The 27,457-nt window shown below is 41.3% G+C and overlaps 1 protein-coding gene and 1 long non-coding RNA gene across 5 annotated transcripts in view; one reads left to right on the top strand and one right to left on the bottom strand.

Annotated features, from left to right (window-relative positions):
- LOC111244449 (E3 ubiquitin-protein ligase RNF19B-like) overlaps positions 1-27,457 on the top strand; it is a 58,401-nt gene that overhangs the window by 17,084 nt on the left and 13,860 nt on the right. For all 4 annotated transcript variants that reach the window (XM_022791616.2, XM_022791615.2, XM_022791613.2 and 1 more), the window contains one exon: positions 22,949-23,249. In XM_022791616.2, coding sequence (XP_022647351.1) covers positions 23,143-23,249 — 107 coding nt within the window. In that variant the 5' untranslated portion in view covers positions 22,949-23,142. The remainder of the gene's footprint in view (positions 1-22,948; positions 23,250-27,457) is intronic.
- On the bottom strand, positions 8,724-11,491 carry LOC147757905 (uncharacterized). Its single transcript, XR_015319899.1, has 2 exons — positions 10,609-11,491; positions 8,724-10,304 (listed from the first exon to the last, which is right to left on the bottom strand). It is a non-coding gene; the product is annotated as an uncharacterized LOC147757905 (long non-coding RNA).

Genomic DNA, 27,457 nt, shown 5'->3' with positions numbered 1-27,457 from the left:
CGCACTTTGCTAAATCATTGGTTTTAAAAACAAAACATATGTTAACCACAATTGAAATATGGTGATCGTGTTTCTTAGAACTGTGTATAAATCAGAGAGACCTGAAGAAGCAAGCTTGTTGCGTTTTAACTATAGGTAGCATATATAATATAGTTTCCAAACAAATCCAATTCACTCAATTTCTAGGAATTTCCACGTAACCGCGACAATAGATATCAACAAAATGTGTCACCTGTTACATCTCCTGTATATTGCGGTTGAACTTAGCTGGCAAAAGACAGAAAAATAGTTAATTTGTTCAAAGTCCGAACAGTACTATATTTTTGTTTCACTCTTGACCTAACTATTAGATAGTTCTATTTATTTCGCTCCGAATTTGTTATTGCATAGACCTTATAAAGGCATTTCCATGGCTCCGGACAATGACCAGTTGAGTAGTCGATATTAACGTACGCTACCTGCACACGACATTTCTATACTATTTGCAAGAATTGCCGTTGACAAAAAAATATCGGAAGAGCAGTTCGCCCAACGTTGCTAACGCTGCATCCGATCGACCACGAGCACCAGCTATTGATAAGCACTACCTGATAGAAGCTGTGAGATTTTTGTTCATTTCTTCCTGACCCGGTCGCACGTACACCATGACACTACAATGGAAGCTTTATTAATAACCAGCTGTATGATACCCCATTCCATCTATATAACATCTCCGTCATGGGAGCCTTTCATCCGACCGTTAAATCCCTAATTGCGAACAGGCGCGAAACCAACGGTACTTTTTTGCACCAACAAAACCACCCGTTCCACTCCTGTTGTTCCTCTTACGTTCTTGCCCACCTAACCTAACCTAATCTAACCTATAACAAATTGCTATCACTGACGATATCGCTCATCCTACTTTTGCTGGTGTTAGCTGTTACCGAACGATCGCAAGGCCAAGAATTTGGTTACACTGACCTTCACACAATTGGAATGAGATGACTAGCGAGCTAGATAGCGTTGTTAGTTCACAGTCGGCTAGCTGAATATTTTAGCCTATTTTAGCAAATCTGTTCATGCGAGTAGGGCATACGGGCTTTATGCATCACATGATATAACAATGATAGCAATTATAATGATCATAAATGGGAGGTGTATGCAGCGAGGCCCGTGAGCGTCGCGGGCATCTGACGAGCGGCGAATTTACTATTATGATTTCCACTATAGCGAACCGATTGTCCCATCCCAAACGGTGTTGGCCTTGATTGGTGGCCGAGGCTTAGGATTTCATGAGGTCTGCGGGATCCGTCGACTGAAAAAAAAAAGGCTAGCTTCAGTAGTAACGTCGCTCGCATTTACTGTATCGTTGGGAGTTCGATCGCGTGGCTATTGATAGCGTGAAATATTAGCTACTCCCGAACCATTACTCAGCTAAGGCAATCAGACGTCACTAGAGCTGTAGGCGACGCCCAAGGCAAGTGATGAGCAGAAGTTAAGCGACGGGCAGCAATCAGAGACGATTTCATGGGTCTAGGGGCAGGGACAGTAGCAGTACTGGCAGTGACGTTCCTTCACTTGCCTTACGGAAATTTGCCCCACCATAATATTCAGCTGCCTCTACCCGCTCGTAGTCAAGTACTTTCTTCGTCTCGAATGACGATAAAGTTAGTCGCACGTGTAGTGCGCGCCACTGCAGCTGCCCTTGCAGTTGCAGGAACCACGGCAGCCATTGGCTGATGCGCTGATAACTGACGTCGTGGGTCCGCACTTCTGCCCGTTGTAGTGACGCGACAGCAAACAGCAGACATCGAATCAGTAAACCTGCCGAACGAATATAGCAACGATTTTTTGCAGAGAGAGAGAGAGAGAGAGAGAGAGGTAAGCAGTAAATACGAGTGTCGAATAACGGTACCACTACGCCACGTTCAGTCTAACAAATTGTCTGCTAAGTTAGTGTTTATGCGGAACATTTTTATATTAACATAATGGTAACATGTTTACATGCTTACTAAATTTAGGTCTGGTGCAAATTCGGCCGTAAAAAAAGGACCAGCCGTTTGAAGCGATGTCTGCCTCAAGCAATAGAAGCAGAGGAAACTAAGAACAAGTCGGATAACACTAACAAATAGGCAAAGAAAAAGAAGGAAAGATCAATTTCTCCATGATTCTGCTCGATAACTATGTATGAAACATTCAGCCAGTTGCGAAGGCGGATTGTGTGCTATCCAGTTGTATCCTGCTGCAGTTATCAGCAGGAATAATCCATATAAGCACATCATTGACCAGCGAAGCGTCGATGTTGGCGACAGCGGCCAAAGCACAATTGACCATGCAAGTCAAATGTAAATTCTCGAAGGCGCGGTCAGCAGAAATAGCTGGCCAGTTTGTTCTATGCAATGGCAGATGGTGATGGACAATGCAGGCAAACGGAATTGTTTCAGCTGCAAAATCACCAGTAGCAGACGACGCAGTCGTGGGTCGAGGTTGTGCCTTTTCAGCTGAAGTTTCAGCGTTTTGTATATAGTCGCCCAACTGAACAATCGTTTCCAATCCTACTGAACTCGAAATGGACCCAACAACCTCTTAACGTAAGAGGTTGTTGGATCGATTTTGCAGAAGTATTGGATGTGTGCTAAGGAACAAGCTTATATCTCACTATGGTTAGTGTTGTTCTCGGAGATCGTTGGAACTAGTATCGGGGGGTGGCTAGGGCTATTGTAATTCTACCACGGCTGGCGGCCGATGGCGAAGCCGACAACTCTTTCTAATCGATCGAAGGTTACGGACTGGATGTGATACAGGAAAGGTAAAGCTGAACTGTGTGGTCAGACTTCAACCGAGTAAAACGATGCTGGAAGTATGGTCTTTTTGGGAGACGCTAGGCAGAGTAAGCAGGATTTTTTCGTGTCGCAGCGCACAAGTGTGATGAAATGGGATGGACTTTTCAAAATTCTTGGTGAAAATTGGTCCCCGTAATAGCTTAAGGAGACATTTTGGTCTAGGTTTGAACCCGGACATAGAGAGACTTCCGTTTCATGTTAGGAGCTAGCCGGCTAGCTGACTAATAGAAGATCACCCAATAGCGATACCGGACGTAAAGCTCGAAACGTAGAAATTACCTTACGTGATTTTGATTACGTTTTGTCGTCGTTTGAATAGTATATAATAATGGCAGCTAAACTTGTTGAAGTTAATTGCAGATTTTAATGTTCGGAAGCTTACAACGTTTAGCCACACGTGTTTGTGTTGCATAACCGAAATCTTGATTGATTATTTTCTACTTATTTCGACACTAAGAACGTGTCACCATCAAATGCTCTTTACTCGATCTAATAAATCAATACTACCTAAACAGAATGGGCTTGGCTCTCGTCTTGGCGAAATTGATACGCGTTAATACATAACAAAACTCGTGTGAACGAACACTGAATACGGTAGTAAACATTTACAATCATGTTACAACACTGATAGAAGCACTTCTAAGATAGACAAGCATACATTTATATCTGAACGTTTTCAAATGACGCTATTGACTAAAAAAAGTTTCTCCACAAAATAGCAGGTATCCTTGATGGCTATATTTTGCTATACAGAGCGTTTTTGCTTTCAGCTTTGCATAGCGTAACTACTACTCCATACTTTGACCTACAAACAAAGTGGTTCACAGCTATGTATGAAGAAACTAAAGACTATAAATCATTTCAACCGTTCGAGTCGTCGTAGACACGCAAATCTAATTGGTACCCAAACATTCTTTTTATCTCTAGCTGGACTTGAAGGGCCATTAGAGCAAGGTCGTATTCCACTAATAGCATAGTAATAGAGGCCTGTAGACAAACTTTTCCATTGGGGAGGCCGATAGGTGCCAACAGGCTGCCAACCGATACAATTGCTTATGCTTGAATCGAGCAAAATGGTCCGCTAGTGGCAGTTTGTTTGACGAATACACGTGCGAAACGACAAAGATCTGTTCTAGTTAGCGACAAGAACGTCGCGTTTTTCAGGACGGACACGTTGATAAAATACGATCGGTCTTCCCGATGAAGGAACGTTCGCGCGAACGTCAACGAGCGCATCACAACCCAACGGGGATTAGGTTTTCGATAGGCGAGATAGTGTCGTGGCCTCGTAACGATGGCGACCACCGATGGCGATTGTATAGTGGAATGTAGCGAATATCAATGATATCGATCGATCTATCTAAATGTATCAGTGTTCTAGTAGGAGACCCTTCACTGGGAGCTTTAGATGAAGCAACGTTCCTTACCGGTGGTGTCAATAATGTTGAAGCTGTACGCGAAGCGCAAGGCTATCCAGTCGATTTTCAAAGAGTCTTGACTTTAGACAACCTCGAGAACACTCAAAGGAAATGTACTTACCGGCCGTCGTAGCTTGGGTAGAGAGATACGGAGTGAGAGAGAGAGAGAGAGAGAGATAGAGATAGAGAAAGAGAGCGTCGTCTGTTAGTCTTGTTACTTTTTCGCGCCAGCATCGTCGGTTTAAGTGGCATCGATCGGAGCAACGGAGGATGCACAGTAAGTTGGAGTAAACTGGCACCCCTATATGAGTGTGCTGTCTGAAAGCTGGCACATCGTGAAGCGAGGAAAGAATACAGGTTAATTGATTGCAGTTGCTGGCTGGGATAAATACAGCGTGCAAGAATTTATTCTGCCTATAAAAAATTCTGAATGTGACATAGGGCTATGTCTAAATCTTCATAGGAAAAGTAAGAGCCTCATTCATAGCTTTTTCGACGATTAAACTTAACGAAGCAAAGCAGTTATGAATGCCCTTTCTTACTTGGCGTTTGTCGTTACTTGTATTTTATGCGGACCTCATGTGGGCGCCATCTTGAAAACTGGCTACATCAGAGGGGCAAAAATGGAAAACGATGACTGTTTGACATTCGATCAGTCGCACCGCTATTACACGTGTAGATTTTATTATACTCGTAGATATGGATCGATTTGCTTTTAAGTATAGTCGAAAATGATGGTAGTTGACCATAAAAGGTTGAATAGTTTTATGGTGTAACGCTAGATCATATGAGTCGTGTATGTCTATAGCTATTGGCACTCGGTTGTAGCAACTCTATATAATAGATTTATACAGATTTAACGGATCGAAACAGATGAAATACAGGCATCGCGAATTAAGCCGATCGTAGAGAAAATGGCGGAATCAAACAGTCACCGGCTTACTTAGTTTATCTAAATAGGTTAAACCGATTTCTTATTGGTATAAGTTTCTCCTCCGAATCAGCTAATAATTTGCTATATTATCGTATCTATGACGAATCGGTGCTCCTGGAAGCGGAATGGTCGAAAAATGTAGTAGTAGTAGATGTTGGCTTTGTTTAAAATGAGAAAAGCCACATTGTACCACAATACTTTGCCCCAATGTGTGAGTTGAAATGATTATTCTGGAACGACAAAGTTCGTATGTTATGTTGGCCTGTTATGTTCCTCTCTTATTGCTGTTGCAATATGGATGACTATTTATCCTTTGCGATCGTTTAGGATCGATTTTCTCAGTTCTTCTAAGACGAATAGCTAATCTGAATTTTAATAGACTTGAATTACTTTCAGCTTAAATCCAGTCTAAAATATTGTTGCTTTGAATCTACAGCCTTTCAAATGGAACACATCTTAGCGGGCAGTATATGGTTGAAAACATGCATTGTTCCGTTACTAGGGACGCAAGAAATTGCCTCTTGGAGGCTAATATAAGGCTTTGGAAAAACTCAAGGAAGAATCCATGTATCAACATAGAAAATATGTAACAAGAACTAACTCGAAGCAGGGAAAGTTTTTAAAAAAAAAAACGGAAAGCAACGCGTGTAATAAAGCGAAATTGTGTTCAAGTCTTAATCAGGAATTTTTTTTGTCCACTTTTAGAAACACACATGTCGCGTAGCTTAAACGTAAAGTTAATAGATATATTTGTTATTAAAGTTAGCCAGGTGCTGCCTGAAGACGTAGAAGTCAAGCGATTTGCTCGCTGCACTATTTTCTAAGTATGAGGCCTTAGTCAACTGATCTGCCGTTGCGAACGGTAGTTATTTGAGGGGATGTTTCTATATTTCAACTTAAACTCGATTTTTTATATATTTCTTAAGTAATAGGAACTAGTAACGGTAGCAGCGCCTTTTTCGATACCGATAGAACATAAGTATAGTGGGATACTGTTTCAGTGTAGCGAAGGTGTGAAGAAATCAACTGTCTTCCAGCAAAACGCAGAACGGATACAGCAGCGCCTGTAAACGATATCGGGGAAAAGTGCATTCAAAATTTCTGTCTTCATTTAAATACAGTTAATAAACAAACGAAGTCAATTTTGTCTTCATATATGTCGATCACCTAGAATCTGAAGAAAAATTATCGGGTGCAATTATCGGGCCGTTAATTCACCTATTTTAAGGCCACTACAGTGAACAATAATTTTAGATATATTTTCGGTAGTCTGGTTCTTGCTAATCAAACAAAAAGGATTTTTAGCACTATGAATTAAGACGCTAGGTTCATCTAGGAACTTTTTTTCTCTTGTACCTATATGAGCTTCAAAGACAAATTTAAATATTTATATTAGAAGCAAATCACAAAGCCCAGTGGCAGTCAATAGGGAGCCTGATCTGATGATGTGTATTTATCCATTTCAGCTGATCTGATTAAGTTGTTACCAATGGGTACGACATGTTTCTAGATTGGGCTCAAGGCCAAAAATGTGCCTTGACCAGACTTAAATGATTCGCATTGTGTTGAGACAACGCTAACAATGTCAAGTAAACAACTAAGCGTACATACTGAGACAGATCGTGCTTCAAATGCTCGAACAGTATCGAAAATGACTATGACTAGGAAATTTCGAAAGTTAAGAAAACGTAAAAAGGCTCGAGCCTGCTAGTTCAATTTTTTTAGTTCAAAAAGCAAGAAGAGATTAACTTTTCTACCTGCTTGTTATAGTAAGCCCATTATTTGAAGCTATTTTACCGAGGAAACAAATAATTAGAAGACGTTATAAAATCAGCTGACCTTAGCAAAAGGTGTGGCGCATTTATGCCAGACACGCACCCACCATATATATATATATATGGTGGTTGCGTATGTACCTGGCTTTCTCGAGGTTTCATAGAGTTGTATTGCATTGTTTCCAAGACTCAGGAAAGTTGGTTGAGTTTAAGACTGCTCGTCTTTTTTTTGGGCATCGTTTACCTGAGCTGTCCCAAACACCTGGAGCATCTACATAGATACACGTAGTGTATACAGCAGTAAATTAGAGATATTACGATCACGTTTATGATACTTTAGGACACTGGAAAATCATTAGATGATTAGTATTTGGTAGAAATTGATCGGAACTCCAGTCACGAGGTAAGTTCGTCGTATCAGTCACAAACGATGATGGTACAGAGACATTTATGCTAATGTAACACGATTAGCTTTGCCGAACACCGTTTTGAGGCCCTGTTTCGAATCCATGCTAACCCGTGTACAAATATGAGACAGTCGATAATGATCTGTGCATACATATTCTACCGAGATCTGATTGGACCTCTGTCCGAGAGCATATCTTGTCCCTCTGTTCTCACTCGAATACCAGGCCATTGAGTGATGTCTACGTTTAGTCTTACAGATGGGCTTGGCACTTCATCGCTTAGAACATACACAAATTCTAGTAATTCCATATCGTTCCTCTATTCGAAAGCTTGTGAATGTTATGCTTCTGTAACATCTAATCACAGGCTCGCATAAATAGACAGTTCGTGCATTCTTCGACAACAGTTTCAGCGATGAACGCGTCGGTTAATGCTATTAAGTTAATAGCTCTACCATGACTGGCAGCATTTTTGCGTCTGTCTAATAATGAGGGCATAGGTCGAAAGCTTTCGTGACATCAAAGGGGGTCCGCTGGCGGTATTGCCGCAGCCGTTACTGTAAACGGAAGTTAGCGCTATTAGTGTTAAAATAACCTGTTTGTCTTTCCGTATAGATGTATTGACTGTACGTACCATTTTGTTTATTTTCCCAGCGTTTGCAAACCGATACGCTTGTGTCGTACGTGCGTCGTATTTCTGCAGTGTTCGCGGCGAGGACGTACCTCTCTGTCTTTGGCATTAGAAAAATGGTATTACGATCGTAATTGGTAACATGTGACACGCAGGGGCTAAGCAGCTTACGTATTACCCCCCTTTGTATTATTAGGCAATAGTGATGTACGCAACTGCGCTAACCCGAAAGCGGTTGTTTGCCTAGGCTTGCCAAAGAGTCTACCTGAACATGACGACCTTAACAATATCGATAGAAGCTGCGCAGAGCATCTAGCGGCATGATACTAAGTTTGAATCTCGATATCATACGCTGTGCGTGACGCTTCAATAGAACAAGAGACGCAGACGTCCGGACGAATACATATGGATTCGTAGGCAAGTTAGGAATGGTTGTTATCTGCGACTGTTATGAGTGAGTCAGACACACCGGCTCACCATTATGACGCTACTAAAAACTACCCACTTGACTAACTAACGCCGGAAGAAATTAAATTACTATCATTCGCTCATTTTCCAACTGTTTGGCGAGCGTTAAAGATAGACTATGACATATTGCCGCGACTGTCAATGATTCTATACAGACAAGAGATAGAACAGGAGTAGAAATATACAAATCTTACGCAGTCATATCACAGAATATGTGTCGCTAAAGGCGTTATACTTCTAATATTTATCTGCATTAACTAGTCGATGCAACACGAGCTGCCCCGAAGGACGACGTCAGTTTTATTTCTGTTCGATTCTAATTCTTCACTGATTTTCTATGCGTTTAGTTGGTCACCTCGTTTTATATACATGTGGCAATGATATCGATGGCTCAGCAAACGTTGATAGGTGAACACTTCTTCGGCGTTAACGAAGAAAACGCTTTTCATTGGGGTGAGGTGAATGCGTCAGTCTTCGACGCTGTCCGTCCATGAAGTGCTTTTACCTCAGGTAAAGGACACGATAGGTGACATCAGTCATAAGAAATTTCCATGTTTTCGTAGCAGAACAGAACCTCTTGGCTGGCTTTGTGCTGTTTCATGTTTTTTTTGTTGAAGCACTTTTCCAATGTGACCCGGCTGGGAAGTAACTAATCCCACTAACCATGCATTCTAGATTCAAGAGCGCTTCAAAGAGCACGCATATAAACCGAAGCCTATTTTTTTAAGAGAGTATTTCTAGCAGCGTCTGGCAGATTTAACCCGTTCCACTGACGGGCTTGTTATTGTCTATTCAATGCTTCAATCAGCCTGAATTGGCCCTACTGGACGTCGTGTTACTCGATGTCCACGTAATCGTGGCAGTACCACTGCGAAAAATAATTCAACACGGCGCCGTAAAACCATTCTGCCAATGTTAAGCGGATAGGGCCCACGGTGCGACAAGATCGCAACGACAGTTTCGGATATTTGTCGCGAATGCCACCACCGACGCTGTTGCCCCCGGTGCTTGCGACCACCCTTTGCCAACATGTCGCCGCTTGCTTGCAACTGCTGCTAAGGGAAAAGCACAATCTCTGTGTATTGTTATTATAGACGTTACGATTCCAACTGCTGTTGTTTCTTTCGACGATTTAACCGTGACATAGTTATCTGAACTGTTAGCTGACTTGGTCAATTGCACAAATGATTGATTGTGAGTCATTCCTCCGGATCGGCTTCCAGTGGCCGTCTTTCCCTTGGGCCATCCCGTCCAATTGTTTGCTGGGCTGACTCTGCAAGCAGCATCTTACACGAAGAGAGCCTAATAACGGGTGACAGCTCAACGATGAACGCCTGGAGCTGGCAGGGTTTCTATGAAAACAATCGGTGGAATGCTGTGGGCGACAGAGGCGCGTCTTCAGCCATGTCGAGATGCCTTAAGAGAAGCGCAGTAACTCTGACGACAGCAGATGTTAGCCGAATGGTCGAATCAATGCAACACAACGTCCGGATAATATGTATGTTATGTGTATAATATGTATGGGATGGTTATGTACAATGGTCAAGTACAATGGCCAGATAAGACTCGAACAACGTCCTTGACTCAGGCCTGTTTGTCGAAGGCATGGCTGGTTGAAGGCAGGAGGAATAAGCAAGACAAACGAGCCCTTTAGCTTTTCGTAAACTTCATACTAATGACAGCAAAGGTAACTACTGTGCCCCGTCGATACATATAGGGCATGGATTATGATGACGAACCTCTGCGAAAATGCGTTGACCGATGGTGTCTAAACGTAGCCTAAGCCAATTTACAAACGGCCGCTGATGTTTCTCATATGAAAAGTAACGTGGTGGTGGTGGTTGTGGCGCTAAAAGTAAGACAGAAATTAATTAATCGACTAGAACAAAGAAATAAAGATACTATAAAAAAACTAAAATAGAGTTAGGTCCAACGAAATAAAATCCAGACAGACATTTTGAAGGTCAGGGCTACTAAACCGATAAGATGAGAATGTGCATGCGAGGCCACAGATTCATAGACAAAATAGAATGGCAGGGTAAAAAAGTTCCATAGATTGTTATCTGTGGTCTGTCCGAGTATTCATTAATAACTTAGAGACTGAACTTTGTCAGTTGATAATAGGCACTTGATAAGTCTGAAATTTGTCGTACATTTGGGCGATTCGGCGTGTTAGTTGTACGCGTAATATTTATCACATTTGCTCCGTAACAACTTAGTTGTTCCACAATTGTTCAGATGTTTCTATTTCCAGCTTATGCACATACAGAAGTACTATTGTTCCGTCGTCTGCTCAAGTGTCCACTCGGCTAGTCGACCGTTCGCGTCGCTTTTGGAAAAAGGTCGAATTTTCATAAGTCAAAAAAATAACCGAATAACTGTTCAAAAAGTTTTGAGGTGGCGCTGCTGTCGCTCCTAGCGCTCGATTGAAAACCAGTACGACAAGCGCGTACTGGCTTTGATTGTGCTTTGAGCTTTCCGGCTGCTATCGCAAATGATACGACCTTCCGATCGCCGTGAACTCAACTGTCGCACCCGAAGATATCTTCATTTCACAACGTAGTGACTGTGTTTAGCAGTGACCTAGCTGCTAGCTTAGCGGGCCCCGTCTGACCTCATTGCACCGGTTCTGTCTCAACGACTCGGGCGAACTGAGCACTTATTTGGTCGTCGTTTACTCGAAACCACTACACAAAATCGTTGACAACGGTCTGTAATGGCAGATATGTCCGGGCGCTGATCTCGATGCAGCGCGTAGACAACCTGGCCCAGGCAACCTAGAAGGGCTAAGTGTCTTGCGTACACCGGTGTCGTACCCGCATCTCGAAGCCTTCGAGAGAAGGTCGGGCGATTGCTCCTCGTAGAGGTAGCTGCGGGTAATGCTATTGCTGATGGGGTCCATCTACATCACTGTTACTACCGTATCCTACTGTCAAGGTGTGATAATGACCATTAAGATAAATCGTCTACTGATCTGCCGATTATCTTGCATGTGATCGCCGTTGACTTCGTCGATTTAGCAATGTGTCTCGTATACCCGCTAACCATGGACGACGAAAAGAGCCTGATATGAAACGCTTTGCCTGAGTGCAGCTGATTGACGTCGTAGGGTTCAGTTTCTACAAAGCGAACGGAATCAATAAAGCCCGATAGTACTTCTATAATATCACAGTGCCACGGCTAGTGTCATTTCTAGCTACCATTTCTGCATCGTCTGTGTTAGCGATTTCTGTGTGAGATCCTCCGGGACTTTCCCTCGGGGGTTTAGCTGGTACGTTGGCCCTCATGTAATCTGACTGATAGATTGTCTTTTTAGATGAGTGCTACTACCAGATGTCAATCAGGCTTTTTTGAGTGTGTTTCGCCTAGATTTGGTTTCGGTTTTAAGATGTTGAAAACAGGTTTACTCTTTTTCATTCATTTCGATATTACGCGAAACTTTGAAGTAAACGGCATTACTAGTTACATTGGTGCGCCCATCAAACTCAGCGTCCTGTTGTGGCCGTGTCTGTATAGAAACGATGTAATTGTTTATGTTCAATTGGCTCTGTTAACTTAAGAATGAAGAATGGCATATCACGAATGTTTTTTTGTACCGTAAACGTCACTTTACACGTGCAAGGAGAAAACTATGTTGATTATATATCACACATATTTTCCCGTGGTGCTTCAACGGTAAAGTGTTTGCACCTCATAAAGCTTAGGAGCATCTAGGGGAGTCCTATACGTTTGAAAGCGCGCGTCGACACCTTATGTCGGGTATTGAAAGGGACCGCCAGTTGCCTGAATGAATGGTTAAGAAGAGCGCACGTAAAACTGGTAGCATGCATTTATAGTACAAATCTGAGATGTAGGGAAAAGAAAAAAGTAGATCTAGATAGTAAAATCTAGGAGAAAATGTCTAGCTACATAATGGTTTATGGCTAAGTAATGACGGCGGTTTCTGTCGATTCACGTAGTCTTGTTTCATCTGGATAATCGAAATTATCCATGATTGCCTTTCACTTAGACACTTAGCTTTTTCCTGTCGAAAGTGTGTCTGGAATTGCCACGAGCAATTAATCTAAAGGGTACCACCCAGGACCTTTAACCCTACATTAAGCAGGGCGTGTTAGTGACGGAAATTTTCAATAAAGAGATCGATCTCGCCAGTTAACTACACAAATTGTTAACACTATAATGATCTTCATCAACCTTATAGTAGAGATACTGTATAGTGCAAATTTCACTATTAAGAATGAAATTATATTATTTGCTATTAAGAACCGAGAAATGCGTTTCTAGCCCATCTTGCTAGTCCTATCGCTCGTAATTGTCCTACTTTGCTAAGCAACTTTGCTAACGCTAATAATTTTTCACATCTCATCGGTCAAATCTCCGCTTTTGTCCGATTTCGAGCTACAATTCCTCATAGTCGCTACATTTACGGCTGTAGCATTGCAGAACCCTAAGCTTTTATCCGCCTTTGTTCCTGTTTGCACAACACTGCTACGCCGTCAACGACTTTGCCCCCGCGGCAGCGCCGTTGATGGGCAGTCGTGATACGATTGGTAAGGTCAAGCATTTCTGCTAATGGTTACCGGCCACTGATAGCGGCCGGCGGCACCAGCCGCGTTATGATAGTTATGGTTTTGGCATATAGTCACTCTCTTGTCAGATGCTATGCTACATCGCTACCATAGATGGGTGAATAAGATGTGGGTGCAATGTCGTGCCTTCTATTATGGCCACGACTTAACTAGAAGTTCAAACTGAGAGTAAACTCGCTCTGCGAACAGGCTCCCCTAGTAGCCGTAAACCAGCTTCGTTCTGCGTAGAGCAAATACGCTTGCCCGTTCGGTGTGGTCGTCAGCAAAACGTCAAACAGCCGCCAGGGGATACACTGTTATGTGTTTACCTCAATACCATGGGGCACAGTTTAGTTTGTACCGAAAGGCATTGAGCAGTCACACCAGCGGCATAATAACACGGATAGTTCAGTAAACAGTACGCTAGCCTGCGGTCTGACTCAGATGGGAAAAAGGAGCGATAGAGTATACATATCCTGTTAGCTCTGAAGACAAGGGGTTTATACGTATCGTGTCTGGTTGTAAACGTTGGTGCGTCACCAGTGCTGACGATGTTGATGCTCTTGTCGCTACGGGTTTGTCGAGATTATGTAAGAAGGATACATAGATTGCCAAGATAATAATCGTCTCTAATTAACTCGTTAATATTTGCTTACACGATGGATATACTGCGCAATATAAAAGGAACGACAACACACGTTTGGTGACCGATGCTCCAGGCAGATATTTATTTTCTATGTAGAAGTGATATAAAAACAAGACACTGTAGCTCTATTGAGAGGTGATTTTGATGGACCCCTTGACCACATTGAATTGATAATGTATAGTAGAAGAATCCGTCAGCGCATAATAGAAGCGCATATGTAGGCAATGAAGGCTTGGAGCGATAGTAACGGCTCGAACAGATATGACTTGCTGTCTTTCTCACAGAGGAAGACTAATTCGGATCTGCTTTACCGATTTAAACAAATAGCACAACAAATTGCTTAACACGTGAGCGGATCGTGATCTTCATGCATGGTGCACATTTTCTGAGCAGTTTCTGAGCCCCTATATGTACTCAATGACGCTTGCAATGACTAAATATGGTCTGTACTTAATTGATTGCTCTCGTTCACGGCAATCGCCCTGGCGGCGGATCATTTGATAGCGTTATATACATTATATAATGCAATGATAACAGCAAGCAAACAATTAAGGTCACTGTTAGCTATTTAGCATCTTTGTCAATATAAACAATAACTAAATCACATAGAAAATTCTGATTGGCTTAATTCGCTAAACGTGCATCGTATAAATGCATCGTCTATTTTGTCCAGTTGCTCGTGCACGATCGTCGCTTTCGTTCGATAGAAAAGTAATAATATCGAGGTCCTGCGTGGAGTTCCTTCTGTTCTGTGAACAGCTCAACAGCGCTATATATAGCAATGACAGTTGATTCATTTGTAACGATCACTTCACTAAAAGAGCTGACCGACAGGATCAGGGGAGCTCATTGATGAACGATTGATGATATATATAGATAGCGTACAGCATTTAAGTCGACGCTTTCTCAATAAAAACAACTATTTCAACGAGACCTCTTACGTGTGCCTTTTCCGGCGGTTGTGATCAGTCATAATATTCAATATGACAAGTCGAGTACTGAACCATTCACGGGCTCGTTTCGAATGTTTGTTCCTTTGCAGTTTGGCGAGCCCGTTTATAATAAAGGCACGGGTGACCGAGTCAAGTCGTCATTCGAGAGAGTCCAATGACTGTCAGCTTATAATAACGCTCGATGCGTACTCTAACGGAGTTAAATTTTGAGCCGTTCGGCGGCCAGATGTGTTCATCCTAGGTTTGTTCGTAGCCTTATACAGCTAACCTTACTCCAATCTCCTTGCATGCGCCGATGAACTATTTTATTGTAAAACGTATGGTGTCCCTTCAGTTACTTCGGACTACGTAATAGTGCAGAACATACGCTCGCAGAAGGAGGACGTTTCCTCCACCCGACGTCACGCTCCAAATAGAATGCACGTTTTTTGGATCGCGAGCTAGCCAATTATCATTTATGCGGTTCTTTTTGGCATTGAAGACGAAGGACATTTAATAGAAGAAATCAAACACGACTCCTAATTTAATACTTCTTCAATTAAACATCAAACGGCATCGTTAAACCTTTTGATTCTATTGTTCTAAGAAATCATCTCTCTGACTTTTATAGGCCTGAGATCTTCATTGACGATGCATGGCATCGTACGCTCACCCTCTTCTTCGCAGTAATTGCCTGACAGCTAATGAGGACAAGATGTGCAAAAGACCTATAAACATACAAGTCATGAAAGAAAAAGCATTACGCAAAACACCTTGGTATTTCTCGTTCATGAACATTTTGAGTTTTCATATTATTAGTGATCACGAAATCCATTAGGCACGGAATCAGTTTCTGTGGCGTCAGTAGAAAAAGACTGCTAGTACATACGATAGCCTCAATGTGTTTTATAACTAAATATAGGCCAATGGTATATATATTGTCTAGGACTTAGTTTTGTCAGTGGCAGCTCGAATTATGGGACGGTTCGCTTATGGGACTGCCATAAACGTTTGTTTTGAATGCATAAAAAATGTTCTATGACAGATCCGTTAAGCGGGTCAATGGATGATAATGACTAAAGGTCGAAAGATTGTTACTTGACTTGTGGCTAGCTGGTATTAGGCGGATCAAATTTATTATAAATAGCCTGATTTAATCAAATTGATTAGATATTTGCAGGACGAAAGGCTGGCCTAGGACGCAAAACTGTCTGCTATTACTCTGTTTTGCATCACTGACAACTACGTACGTTCATGACAAAACATCAAATCGTTTAGGGGACTGTTTTAAAAACTGGCACTGAAGGTCGTAGGTAACGATGGAGGAGACGATGCTCATCTGGCGCGAAAGATCGTCGGTTGGTCACCAAACAGAAGTCGACGTTGACGATACTGCCTGTCAATCAATATATTGTGGGGTATGGAAGGAACTGTGTTATTTTTTGCATAAAATTTAAGCGAAAAAGCGTGTTTGTTTCGCTCGTTTCTTTTTGGCGTGACAAGCGGGCATTACTCTACTCTTTGAGGGAACTTCAGGTCCGATGCAATGTAAATAATTAATTAGCAAGAAAAATAATTTCGTCTGATAGTTAGTAAATGTCTTCTTGTGTAGAGTCGTGCGGTCATTGTTTATATTTGATTTAAGAAAACTAACAAAAAAAGTTTTAACTTGTTTATTGAAACCCCTGACGATATCGCATTCTATATAGGTATAGCTAACTTTAATTAAAATCATACGCATATTAAATTTTACTCTAATTAAGCTATAATAACATTATTATTATTCGAAAAACTAAGAATATCGGTATAAAAAGTAATTGCCAATAAAAAGAGAAAGCTTATAACAATTACAGTCAAACACAATTTGGACCTAACTGTATTTATGCCGTCGTTCGCTGCGCCGCACTCAGCTACTCGGTATAACACTACAGCGAAGGCGTCTGGCCGCTTTTATGCCCGCGACTCGGGACTGACCTGTCGTTATTTGATATTTTTTCCTTTAATATATATATATATATATATTTTTTTTTTTTTTAAGCGTTTAAATTTTCCATTTTTTTTATACCTTCGAAAGCTCTTCTTCTTAAATGTCTCTCTTTGAAATTTTGTACACACGGATGAATACGTGTGTATATACACACACGTCTATGTACACCTGTAAAAGTAACAGCGCAGCTTTAAGCGTTTTAAAAGCTGTCTACTGGATATAGTGCTTTGTTTGTATTGGTCGAAATGGGGTTGCGGCAATCTGCGAGGCACGGTGTCGTGCAAACAACATGGCGGAGCCCAGAAGAACCATTGACACAACGGCCCCCTCCTAACGCTGTACTTCTTTTATACTTCAACTTGGAATTGTCATGACCGTATGTTATCTATTTACGCATTATGTTCACAGCATTATCATATTATCACACGAGCAGCGTGTGCAGGTATTCCATGTTGGTCCATGAAGCACTGAGAAAATGATTTAGTGTTGCAAACTAAAGTGGTAACAGGTTAAATAAGCGTATCTGAATTCTCAACCACGTATAGCGTGAGGCAACAGTCCCTGGATGGTCTGAGGGCAAGTTTTTTGCCAGTTGTGAGAAAAGAATCTCTTGGCATTTGGCGGGTTATCATTTTTTTGCATGTTAATAGGCGTCAAATAAAGACTCTTCGATTGATGTTTTTTTTTTAACTCAAATGTTTGCCTTATTCTATATTCTATTCTACAAAATACGTCGTTAACCGATATAAAGCATAAGTAAGTTCGTTTCCTTAAAGACTAAAAAAACAACCGGTAATAACAAGATAGCGACGTCAGTTCAGGGGAGTGAACTGTCACGTGAAAGAGAACGTTTCCTGAAACGTAACTGGAAAAGGACGCTCCGGTTGGAGAATCCAAGTGATCTTAGGATACGTTTATGAAAATATGTCGATAATAGGAAGCAGTTAAATGTCCAGCGATCGTCGATTTGCTCGTTTCAATAACAAAGAAGAAAATCATTTCGTTACTGGCGTCTCCCCGCTAGCAAAGTACTGTCGCTTGAATCACCGAAATAATGCGTCATATCAAACTGCACGGCCTAAGCTTAACAGATCTGAAAGTAGCAATTACGCCAGCAACGATAGCCACTTAGAATCAGGACAACAGTCCAATTAGGACATTGTTGAGAACTTGTCACGTACGTATCACAACTCTATATCGATGCACTTATGATGCTATGACGAATTAGCTAGCTGGAACGTGGAAATTTACAAATACTGTGTACAAGCATTCATTTGAAAGCAAACTCTATAATCCAACCGCTCCTTGACTAGAATGTTCGTGCGCAGACAGACGCACACGAATAACGCGTGTTGTTATGTCATTTTTATAGAATCGAGCGGGATTCATGCTGAATACGCAACTGTGTTAAACCGGGATCTTCGCTTGAGAGCTGAATGCGAAATGGCGTCGTACCGCCAGCTGTGTTTCTAACAAACTGTCGGCTCCATAAACCATAAAACCTAACGAGGAATATTTACGCGTAAGACTAAGAAGTTCTGATTACTGCGCTCATTTTTTTTTTATCTTGTTCGTATGCCATTTCTATGAATGACTCATGGGATCACCTCTCGGCTATTTACTGCAAGCTACAGATTGTAGCATCGTATCATATTCAAATTTGTCGTTTCCGTCACGACTAAATCGAGCGCTTTCCTGGCGCGATTTATGACCCTCGATGAATCATACGCAGCGGTCTAAATTGTATTTTTTCTTATAGCAAATATAGTGGTGTAAGAAAAAAATTGACACGAGCTTCGCCGTAGGCTGACACTGGCTTTCAATGTAACAAGGTAATGTTTTCTTTTTGTTGTACTAGTTTCGATTGTTCTATGGTCTAAGGTTCTATTACATAGGGCTGTCTGATTTGTTCTAGGCCGTATCAGCCCGGACTGAACTGAGCATTCCGAAGCTTTGTATCTGGCTTCGTTCAATCTAGCATCTCCTTTCATTTTCTATCTGATAGCAATCATCATCAACAACAACAAAATGCGATAGCAATAATTCTATATATTACTGATGTTCTTTTGTTTGTACACCCCTCGGTCTCAAAGGTGTCGAGCATGAATAGCTTCCATGTGAAAAGCTCGCGGTGACCAAAGCTGTTCTTAAGGAACTTCAAATTAACTTACATCGCTGTATATCAAAACAGGAACTGTTGTATTTTATTATAGATTTGTCTCACTGAAGCATTCCTATTGTACGTATGCAGTGTTCACAATTTAAAGGTCGTCATCGATGCCGCATTATGTAGTCAGTGTGGCCCGATCACTGGATGTCCCGTGTTTCCTTCGCCTTTAGCTTGTTCTCAACCTTTTTCTGCTACTATTTTCTAATCCGTATTACCGTGATACGCAATAAGCAGAAAAGGCCCATCTGCTCCACCCTTAAAACATCAAGGCATTGGAAGAAGTCGTTTGGACTTCGTCGACAGATTTACAAGACTTTCTTGGGCTCTTCTTCACCGCACACCGTCTTTCGCCGCAGTCGTGGTTCGCCATTACCTCAAAATCAGGTTGTATATCTTTTCGATCACGATGAGAAAGTAGACCTGCATCGTGTCCACTGTTCTAGAAATACCTATGGAAACATCATTCACTACTACAGTGAAATAGGGCAGAGTTTGCCGCAGTTAACTCACGCAAATGCCGCTAAGGTTGACGTCTTTTCAACAATAGACCTATTCGAGCTGGGTGGTCTTGTTGGAGTGTGTGTGTGTGTGGCCTGTGTTAGCTTGTATACCGACTCGGAAATCCAATGTGTCGTGTACAATTTCGATCGATAGAAGCTGCTTTCTCGAAAGGCTTGAAAAAAGGACGACAGATTGTTTTTGTATAAGATTTCTTTCCTTGTGTATTCGAAGCATTTCGCTATAACGGTTTCTTTTACGGAATGCTACATCTCTTCACCCTGACACGACCTAGCTATTCTTAGCCTCGATGCATTGCAGCCTTCTCTGATTAAATCGAGTTTTATCCCATTTGACCGCCAGTTCGTCGTATGAATTTTCCTCAGAACGTAAGCCTACTTCAGATATTCTGAACCTGTGCGACTATTGGGTTCGTTATCAGAAATTATTAAATTTATAGCTTCATAATAACAATCGTATCAAAAAAATTCTATTCATAATGTGTAAGGTGTAGCAACGGTTTTTGAGGCGTAACGAAACAATTGTCTAAAAATTGTGCTTAGCTAAGGCGGGGAAATTGTTGTTTTTAATTGGTCATATCGCCGTCAATTTTACCGTTTATTACCACAACCACCTCTACTATTATCTCCGGTAAAATTATTGTCCTTAACTCAACCCTAGTGACATGTATTTGCGAACTGTCGCCTCGTTGCTCGGCTACTGCAGATTTTTCTCGTTTTGTACCTCTAACGGACACAGGCAGACATACAAATTATAAATAAACACATCAAACCTATATTTGTTAGACGTAATATTGTTCCGTTCATTTCCTTTAGGGGTAACCTTTGTTAGTTGATATTAACCCTTCAGCATCTGTTGCCTTCAAGCTACTTTAATCGGGCGCAGGGTTTAGCGTCGTATTCGACAACTGTATGACTATGTCGGCTGACCTGGCACTTCAAAACGGAGTCTACGATATAACGCGGTTCGACGCTGAGCTCTATTTCATAGGAGGGCGGAAGTATTACAAGGCTGGCGCGAAGGCACGATTCCTATATGGTGTTTAGGGTGCAGATTTTTCTTCGTTCATGAGTATTCAGTGAGTGTCTCTGTTGGCATCGGCAGAAAGTGGACGCCTAGGGATGCCAGTGCACAGGTTAGGGGCCAGGCAGGGACATGCGGAGGTGATGACAATCTGAAGACTGATTCACTTCACTGAGCCGGTTGGCATCGCGACTTGTCAGAGCCGAAAGCTGCGATAGAACGATATTATATCTATGCGATCGTCGTAAAATCATCAAGTGAGATTTGGACGAATTATACCGCTTTTTTTTAGATCTCCTTTATTTGGCATCGCTTACGCGTGCTAGCCACAATAATCGATCGCATAGAGAATTGTGCCTAATCGGAAGGTCTGCTGAACTGCGACAAAATCATAAATGGCTGATGGATAACGGATTTAACGGAGCTAGTCATATTTTTGTATGAGTTGTGCGTATATGCTGCGAATTTTCACAAACCTCGGACATTTGGAGAGCGTTAGAGAGATATAGATTCGTACACAAATCGAGCAGGGCCGAATTACAATGTATCCAGTAGATAGATTCAAGTACTGCTGTGGGGGTGTTCTATAAGACAAAAGGAATTATTTGTTTAGATGGAAGCAATTGTCTGGCTATGTTAAAAATGTCTCTGCATCTCTTGCAACCTGAATGTTTAAGTTTAAGCGTACGCACACTATTTTCACTGTGTATAACCAAAAGCAAGTGTAATTTTCATTCCTTTCAATCATCTAAAACTGAATAGCAATAATCGGTAGATGCGTTTCAACAACTTCAGTCGCTGAAAATATTCTCCATGATTAGTTGATCAGTAAGTCGAGGCTTTCCACAGGAAGTGAGTCCTGTAAAATCCAATTTTCGAGTCTCTATTCACAGCATCTTTGGGTCAAGTGCAAAACCACCCAACGCCCACGTTCATCCGCTTCTATTTTGCCAAGAACAGCTTTTTCTCAACTTCATTTGCCGCTCTGTCGACAGACACGGAAAGGCTCAACACTTTAGTATTCGTTGTCGTCGTAACGCAGCGGTAGACTGCATCTGTTTGATTGCCCTTCGAACTCTTTCCGATCGACGTCACACCTCCGGCTCTACCGATGCTCACCTCTCTTTGACTATGTACCTCGAGCTAAATCTTCTTTCGCTCGTTCCACAGTCCTCAGATGCGCTGTCCAATCAGCCAAAGCAGAGCGAATCCTATCAGATGGTTCGCCGTCTCCTATAAGGCTTCACTGTAATCTGAAGCAACGCTTGACGACAGTGGCGGACGTTAGACTCGAAACATTTAAGCCTCACCAAAGCCCTCAGCTTTCTTTTGTCGGTGCAACACTACAATATCACTATGCAATACAGTAAGGATGACATGATAGACGGGTCGAGGCCTTAGCGCATTCAACCAGCCTGAGTATTTTCCTTCTAGCCAGCAAACCCAAATAATCAAGTAAATTCTGGCGCTGTTGACTTAACCTCAGTGCATTTGGTTCCTCAGACGCACATATATATGGGCGTTTTTCGAGCTTTCAAATTCTGGGTCTGATCTTTAAATACAGCTTCTTGCTCTTCTTGCTGTTCGTCGTTGAACTCTTATTCACTGAAGACGTACGGTGAACTAAGCCACAGGTCAGTAGTCGCTTCGATCAATTCCGTATTGTATGGCAGTGTATATACGTCATCACAGATGTTATCATGAGCGATTTTTCTAATTAAAAGTTGCTATTGCTACCTTCGATCAGACGCGTGCAGTATGGAGCAGTGAGGTTGTCATGAGGCATTATTATTATATGGTGTCGATGTGACGGATCGTGACTGATCACTGCGTGAGCATTTTCATTTTCCTAATATTAATATTTGAAATACTCTATATTATTAGAGTAGCGAGTGTTTCCTATAATTATTCACTATTATAACGTGCAAAAGTCAAATTATCTATGTTGTTTACTTGCTTAGCGATAGGCGAACTCCAACATGGGCTAAGCCAAGCATTGTAAAACACCTTATCTAGTCGCTACACACCTAAGCGGAGCACTTTCCAATAGACTTGACCTGTTAATATGTACAGTAAAAAATGACTGACTAGGTTTGTCTGTTTGATTTCGAAAAATATTAATATTTTTATTGCGTTTAATACAAAAATATCAGGATGTAAACTTTGACAAAATTGCTACGAAACGAAGACCGCATTCTCCCGAGTCTTTGAACTCGAGCAGTAAACTTTAATAACCAATCTAATAAACGAATCAAGCTTCTACCTCGTAACCTCTAGCTATGTTTCCCGTTTGTGTTGACTGTATCAAATTGGCTAGCTACTTACTTATATAATACTTAATCTTTCTCATTTTAACAATTTGTTAGTGATCCAATATACATTTACATTGTTTAGTTGCGACTCTTACCCTCGTTGCATCTATTCATTTAAACCGTATGATATAAACGATACAGTTTTATGTTCCGATGCTCTAGCCTCTGGCCATCAAATGTCAACTCTCCACGGTCGCAAGGTTGCCGCCCAAGGCTAATGGGAACTGGTAATTCAATTAGATCAGTTTTTCAAGTTGATTTTTCGAGCGGATCTCGCATACTGCCTGTCATATTGCTAACCTTACAAATGTTTCACTTGTCTGTAACTTTTTTCAGGAGGTGGCGTAGAGGTATCGAGGATATGCATAGGTGAACCCAATCGGTCACTGGGGTCGAAGAGTCCTATGATCTGCATCCCATCGCGGGGTTTGTTTGCCAGAGACGTCAGTGACAAAGGAAAGGTCCTGTGTTGTGACGGCTATTAGCCAGGACCGCGAGCCAAAACGGTGGGCTCGCCTTTGCTAGTTGCGATGACGGGGCCATCGAGTACCCGGAAAAGCCGATTTTCCTTAAGAAGTCTATTTGGTTCAACTCCGCCGGCGACCTTTACACAGTTCGCAGCCAGATTTGTCGAAAGGTAACTGATTAACTTGTGTTACAGGTTATTACGTATAGGAACAAAATACGTAATACGAAAATATGGTATTTCAAGGTTCAGCGTTAAAATTGAGATTGTAAATATTATCATTCGAAATTATTCTTGGAGTAAGAATTACCCAAAGGTGTTCAGATTTCTAAATACTTTCAGCTAATGAATATAGATATAAATGTGTGGGGATTACTATTTTTAGGAGGTATAGATTGTTTAAGTTAGAGACTTGTTGATCCTAATAACTAGAGATGTCCGGCAATGGTGTAGCCGATATTAGTCCTTTAACAATTAGGCGCCGAAACGCTAGAAGTAATCTGGCTTGTGTAACCTCTACGTACATCAACAGACAAAAAGAAGCTAGCTATGCATCCTATAATTCTGTGTACTCTTCAGTTCACATTTGTTGGTACGTACAAACTGCCTAGTAAATCATACCAGGTATCTTGCCTAACAGCTGAAACGCCTCACGGAAACCGTACTAATGGTTTAAAAAATTGTTTATAAAGTTAGGTTTTCGGAATAACTTACTGGTAAATATCAAGCTTTAGAGTTCAGACCATAGGGTAGTCTGATATTATAGTTTTTACAAACTTGATGTGACGATGGATTTACGATCAGGACGGCGCAATTCTTAGGTTATTCCGTATTTTCTCTAAAAGCTTTTTCTTAAGCTTGGAGCTGTTTTTGAAATTTTGTTATTTATATTGTCTCAAGAAACCCGCTGTGCTTACTACGAATAAAAAAAAACAGCATGACAGCATGATTGATGTATGAATCTAGATATAAAACTCTGTTCTATGAAGATTTGCTTAGAAGGGAGGTTCTTAACCTGTTTAAGGTTAATTTAAATGGTTTCAGTAAAAGTTCAGGCCTACTAATTCGATACCGGATTGATATTCTGAAGTGGAATCACCTTTGAGATCTATCTCTGTACTGAGAAAATACCTATGGGATTTGACATTACGTCTTGCACATAACGGTAACTATAATAGTGAATGGCATTGTTTATTGTTTCCGACATCAAATACCTTGAGGCCGGTCAGAGCATGTGGTTGGCGATCAAGCCCAAATTGAAGCATGACCATGGATGTATCTTGCGGAACTTTTTTTTTGAGGGTAGAAAGAAACCTTATTAAAAATCTATTTAGGATCGACGATCAAGTAAGTTACACAAGCGCAACAGTCGGTTGCGTGACGACACGTTGCGGCGTGTTCGCCGGTGCCTCCTTTGCAGCTCGTTCACCGTAAACTATCTTTTTTTCTTCCTAATTGTGTGACACAGATTCATAAGGAAATAGGAGTTCGGACGTAGGTGCTAGGCTTGTAAGAGGATCATTGAAACTTTAGCCCACTGAGCTATTTGAGCCAACGGAGCAGTGGCTGTGATCTTCAGCAATACTAACTTTCGAGAAAAAAGCAAATACTGAAAAAATGCTTTACCTTAATGTCACATTCGAATTGATAAGGATCGATACGGTCAGCGAACCTTATGCAGGCGTCTACGATCTCACGCTCTGTGCCTTATAGCAACAAGATGTAAAATGCTTAAAGACTTCGCTTTCAAGTTAAGAGGAATTCACTAGTCTTCTCTGAACCTGTCAAAGCAGTAGACGTAGGTTCCATACATCGCCATAAATACACGTCTATCTCATTTTTAGCAGGGGCTCGTTCATAAATGAGTCGAACCATGTCTTAGGTGCTTTACGTTTGGAAATTGTAAGACATTACTTTTTATTACAGCTAGTTCGCAGCTATTTATTATTATTAGTTATTTCGCATTAAATATTTGCTAAGTTTCTAGTGGTGCAATCGTATCTGTCCCTCTCATTAATGACAGATCCTGTCATTTTTCACATTGTTTTATTTTACTTCTACTTAATTTACCAGAAATAAAGATCATGGCTATCTCAAGCTCCGTGCCAAATGTACGATAAAAATATAGCGGTATGTTGATGTGAGGTCGCATCGTTAATTTCCATAGAAGTGGGTCAACTGTTAAATGAGCGGGCAGGCATCTGCTCTGGGTTTTGTGACGCCATATTGTAGTTAGTTACATTCAATTAGCCCGAAGCAACATAAGACTTTCGTATTGTGCTGCATGCTTCAGTTAGGCTAGACTTTACATTGTTAATGAAATTTGAAAGTTACTTATCGTGCAAGTTATTTTTCTTCCACTGTCTGGAATTAATTGATATATATGGAATCATACTAGCTCTCAATGTTGCAGACATTCCGTGCATCTCCAATGATTTTTTGTGCCAATAAAAAAAATATAAAGTGAGTTTATTTTCGTACCCATTCACAAACATGTGACCATCGAAGAATTTCGTGAAGTTTAATACTAATGACTCCACCAAGGATCGTATCCCGTCTATTGTGTACAAAAGTAAGTTATGGGCATTTGGCAACCTTTTGACTATCTATACCACGACACCTTCCCATGCGTCCGTTCACGTATTTGCCGCGGTGACAGGTGTAGGTATCATCAAAAACATTTTTATTTTTGCCATTTCGCGACGTTATTGAGTAAGGTAATCGCTCAAGCGATAACTCGCCTTCGTTGCTCATCTGCTCTGTAATTTCGATGTGATTCGATGACCGCGTGGTAGAATCACTTGACAAAGAGTCATGTCGATAAATTGTATCGCAAACGGTTCAGGCTAAATCGTTTAAATGGATTACCTAAAAATGTTTGAACCAACTAATATTATCGTTATTAGATTATTATTTCATATAAATAATAACAATAACGCAATAAAATGTGCAATAAAAACACTAGAATATACTTACTAATAGTACATCTAAGTCCAAAAGAGAATGTCTCGTATGGGGAGCTGCTTCGTATAGTTGGCCATATATCGGCAGTCCCTAATGTTCCTAGCAGAGGCCTCTACGTTTCGAGTTTTACCTTCGCTATCGCCGCTAGGTATTCCGTCGGATGGGCGGCTGCCTTACAGCAGTGATTCTAACGGAGACCTGGCCCGTCTAACCCTGCGTTCAGAACAGCACAACAGATGACGTGTCTGCCTGCTAGTCTTAGGGACACCTGGTCATTTAGGTTCGAACCTCGACACGTCTCGTGTAATCCCTAACGGTATCCAGGCACCGGATGTATACAAGCGTTTCTTTTGCTTATTAAAACCACTGCGGCCGACCAGTACAGGGGCATTGCAATTGGTTGCTCACCAGGCCGTTCAGAAGCCAAGGTAATTTTTCTCTATTGCTCTCCATCTCTAGTGCTTCGTTTGTTAATGGTCGACATTAACGTTGATGTGTAGTTGAAGAGCATCCTCTTTTCTTGTTGCCATTGTTTTGTCAATCGAGTCGCGAATTTTCCAGCGTAACGCGTCTTTCTCAGATGTACGCTTCTCGCCGAAGGCAGAACGTACATAAAATATGTATATATATGTATATTTTTTATACCGCTTGATGATACAAGGGACAAGCCGTGATATCGCAGATTCATCTCTTCCTTTGAACGTGACGCGCGCATCTTTTGAATCTCTCAAATTCGAAAACACTACATTTGAAGTGCCCTTCATCGACTGCGAAAGACATCTCTGCAGCATAAATTCATCACTTTCTGCTCTCCGCATAAAAAATGTACTCGGTATTAGCTCAATTATCACTCACTGTAAGCTATAATCCACTTTATGCCAAGTGCGTTATTTCCCGAATAGAAATATCGCTCCGCTACCGTAAATGATACTAGGAATAGATAATGGAGATGAATACTGAAAGTCAAATAGCAGCTTATCTGTGTGCCAATAGACTCTGGATTCTAAATACTCGTCGCACACATGTGACCCACACACATTTGTGTCTCGACTATCGGTCTCATCGGTGATGTGGCCCTGACGCTCCTAGTTGACGTTTTCGTGGTAGATTATCTATGATAGTAGCGAAGTATGAGGCCAACAGTTACTCGATATGGCACATTCAACGAAATAGAAAAACCTAAATCTTTGAATAAATGAATGTTTTTCCAATCCAACTTGTTTTTTTCAATTTACAAGTAAATCAAATATCTGTTTAGAAACAAACATTTATTTGTTAACGTAGAAAACGACTGATGGAAAATACCTGGTTCATTCTCAATCGGCAACCACGTTATCCCATTAGATCGTACAGCTACATATAAACCCAATAAAGCAATTGTCTTTGTTCTAATATCATGTATGTAAATAAAGGTT

Source organism: Varroa destructor, unplaced genomic scaffold (assembly GCF_002443255.2).
Source record: "Varroa destructor unplaced genomic scaffold, Vdes_3.0 BEIS01000002.1, whole genome shotgun sequence".
Classification (NCBI taxonomy): Eukaryota; Metazoa; Arthropoda; class Arachnida; order Mesostigmata; family Varroidae; genus Varroa; species Varroa destructor.
The sequence above is the reverse complement of the archived record's forward strand: the minus strand, read 5'-3'. Positions and strand labels throughout refer to the sequence as shown.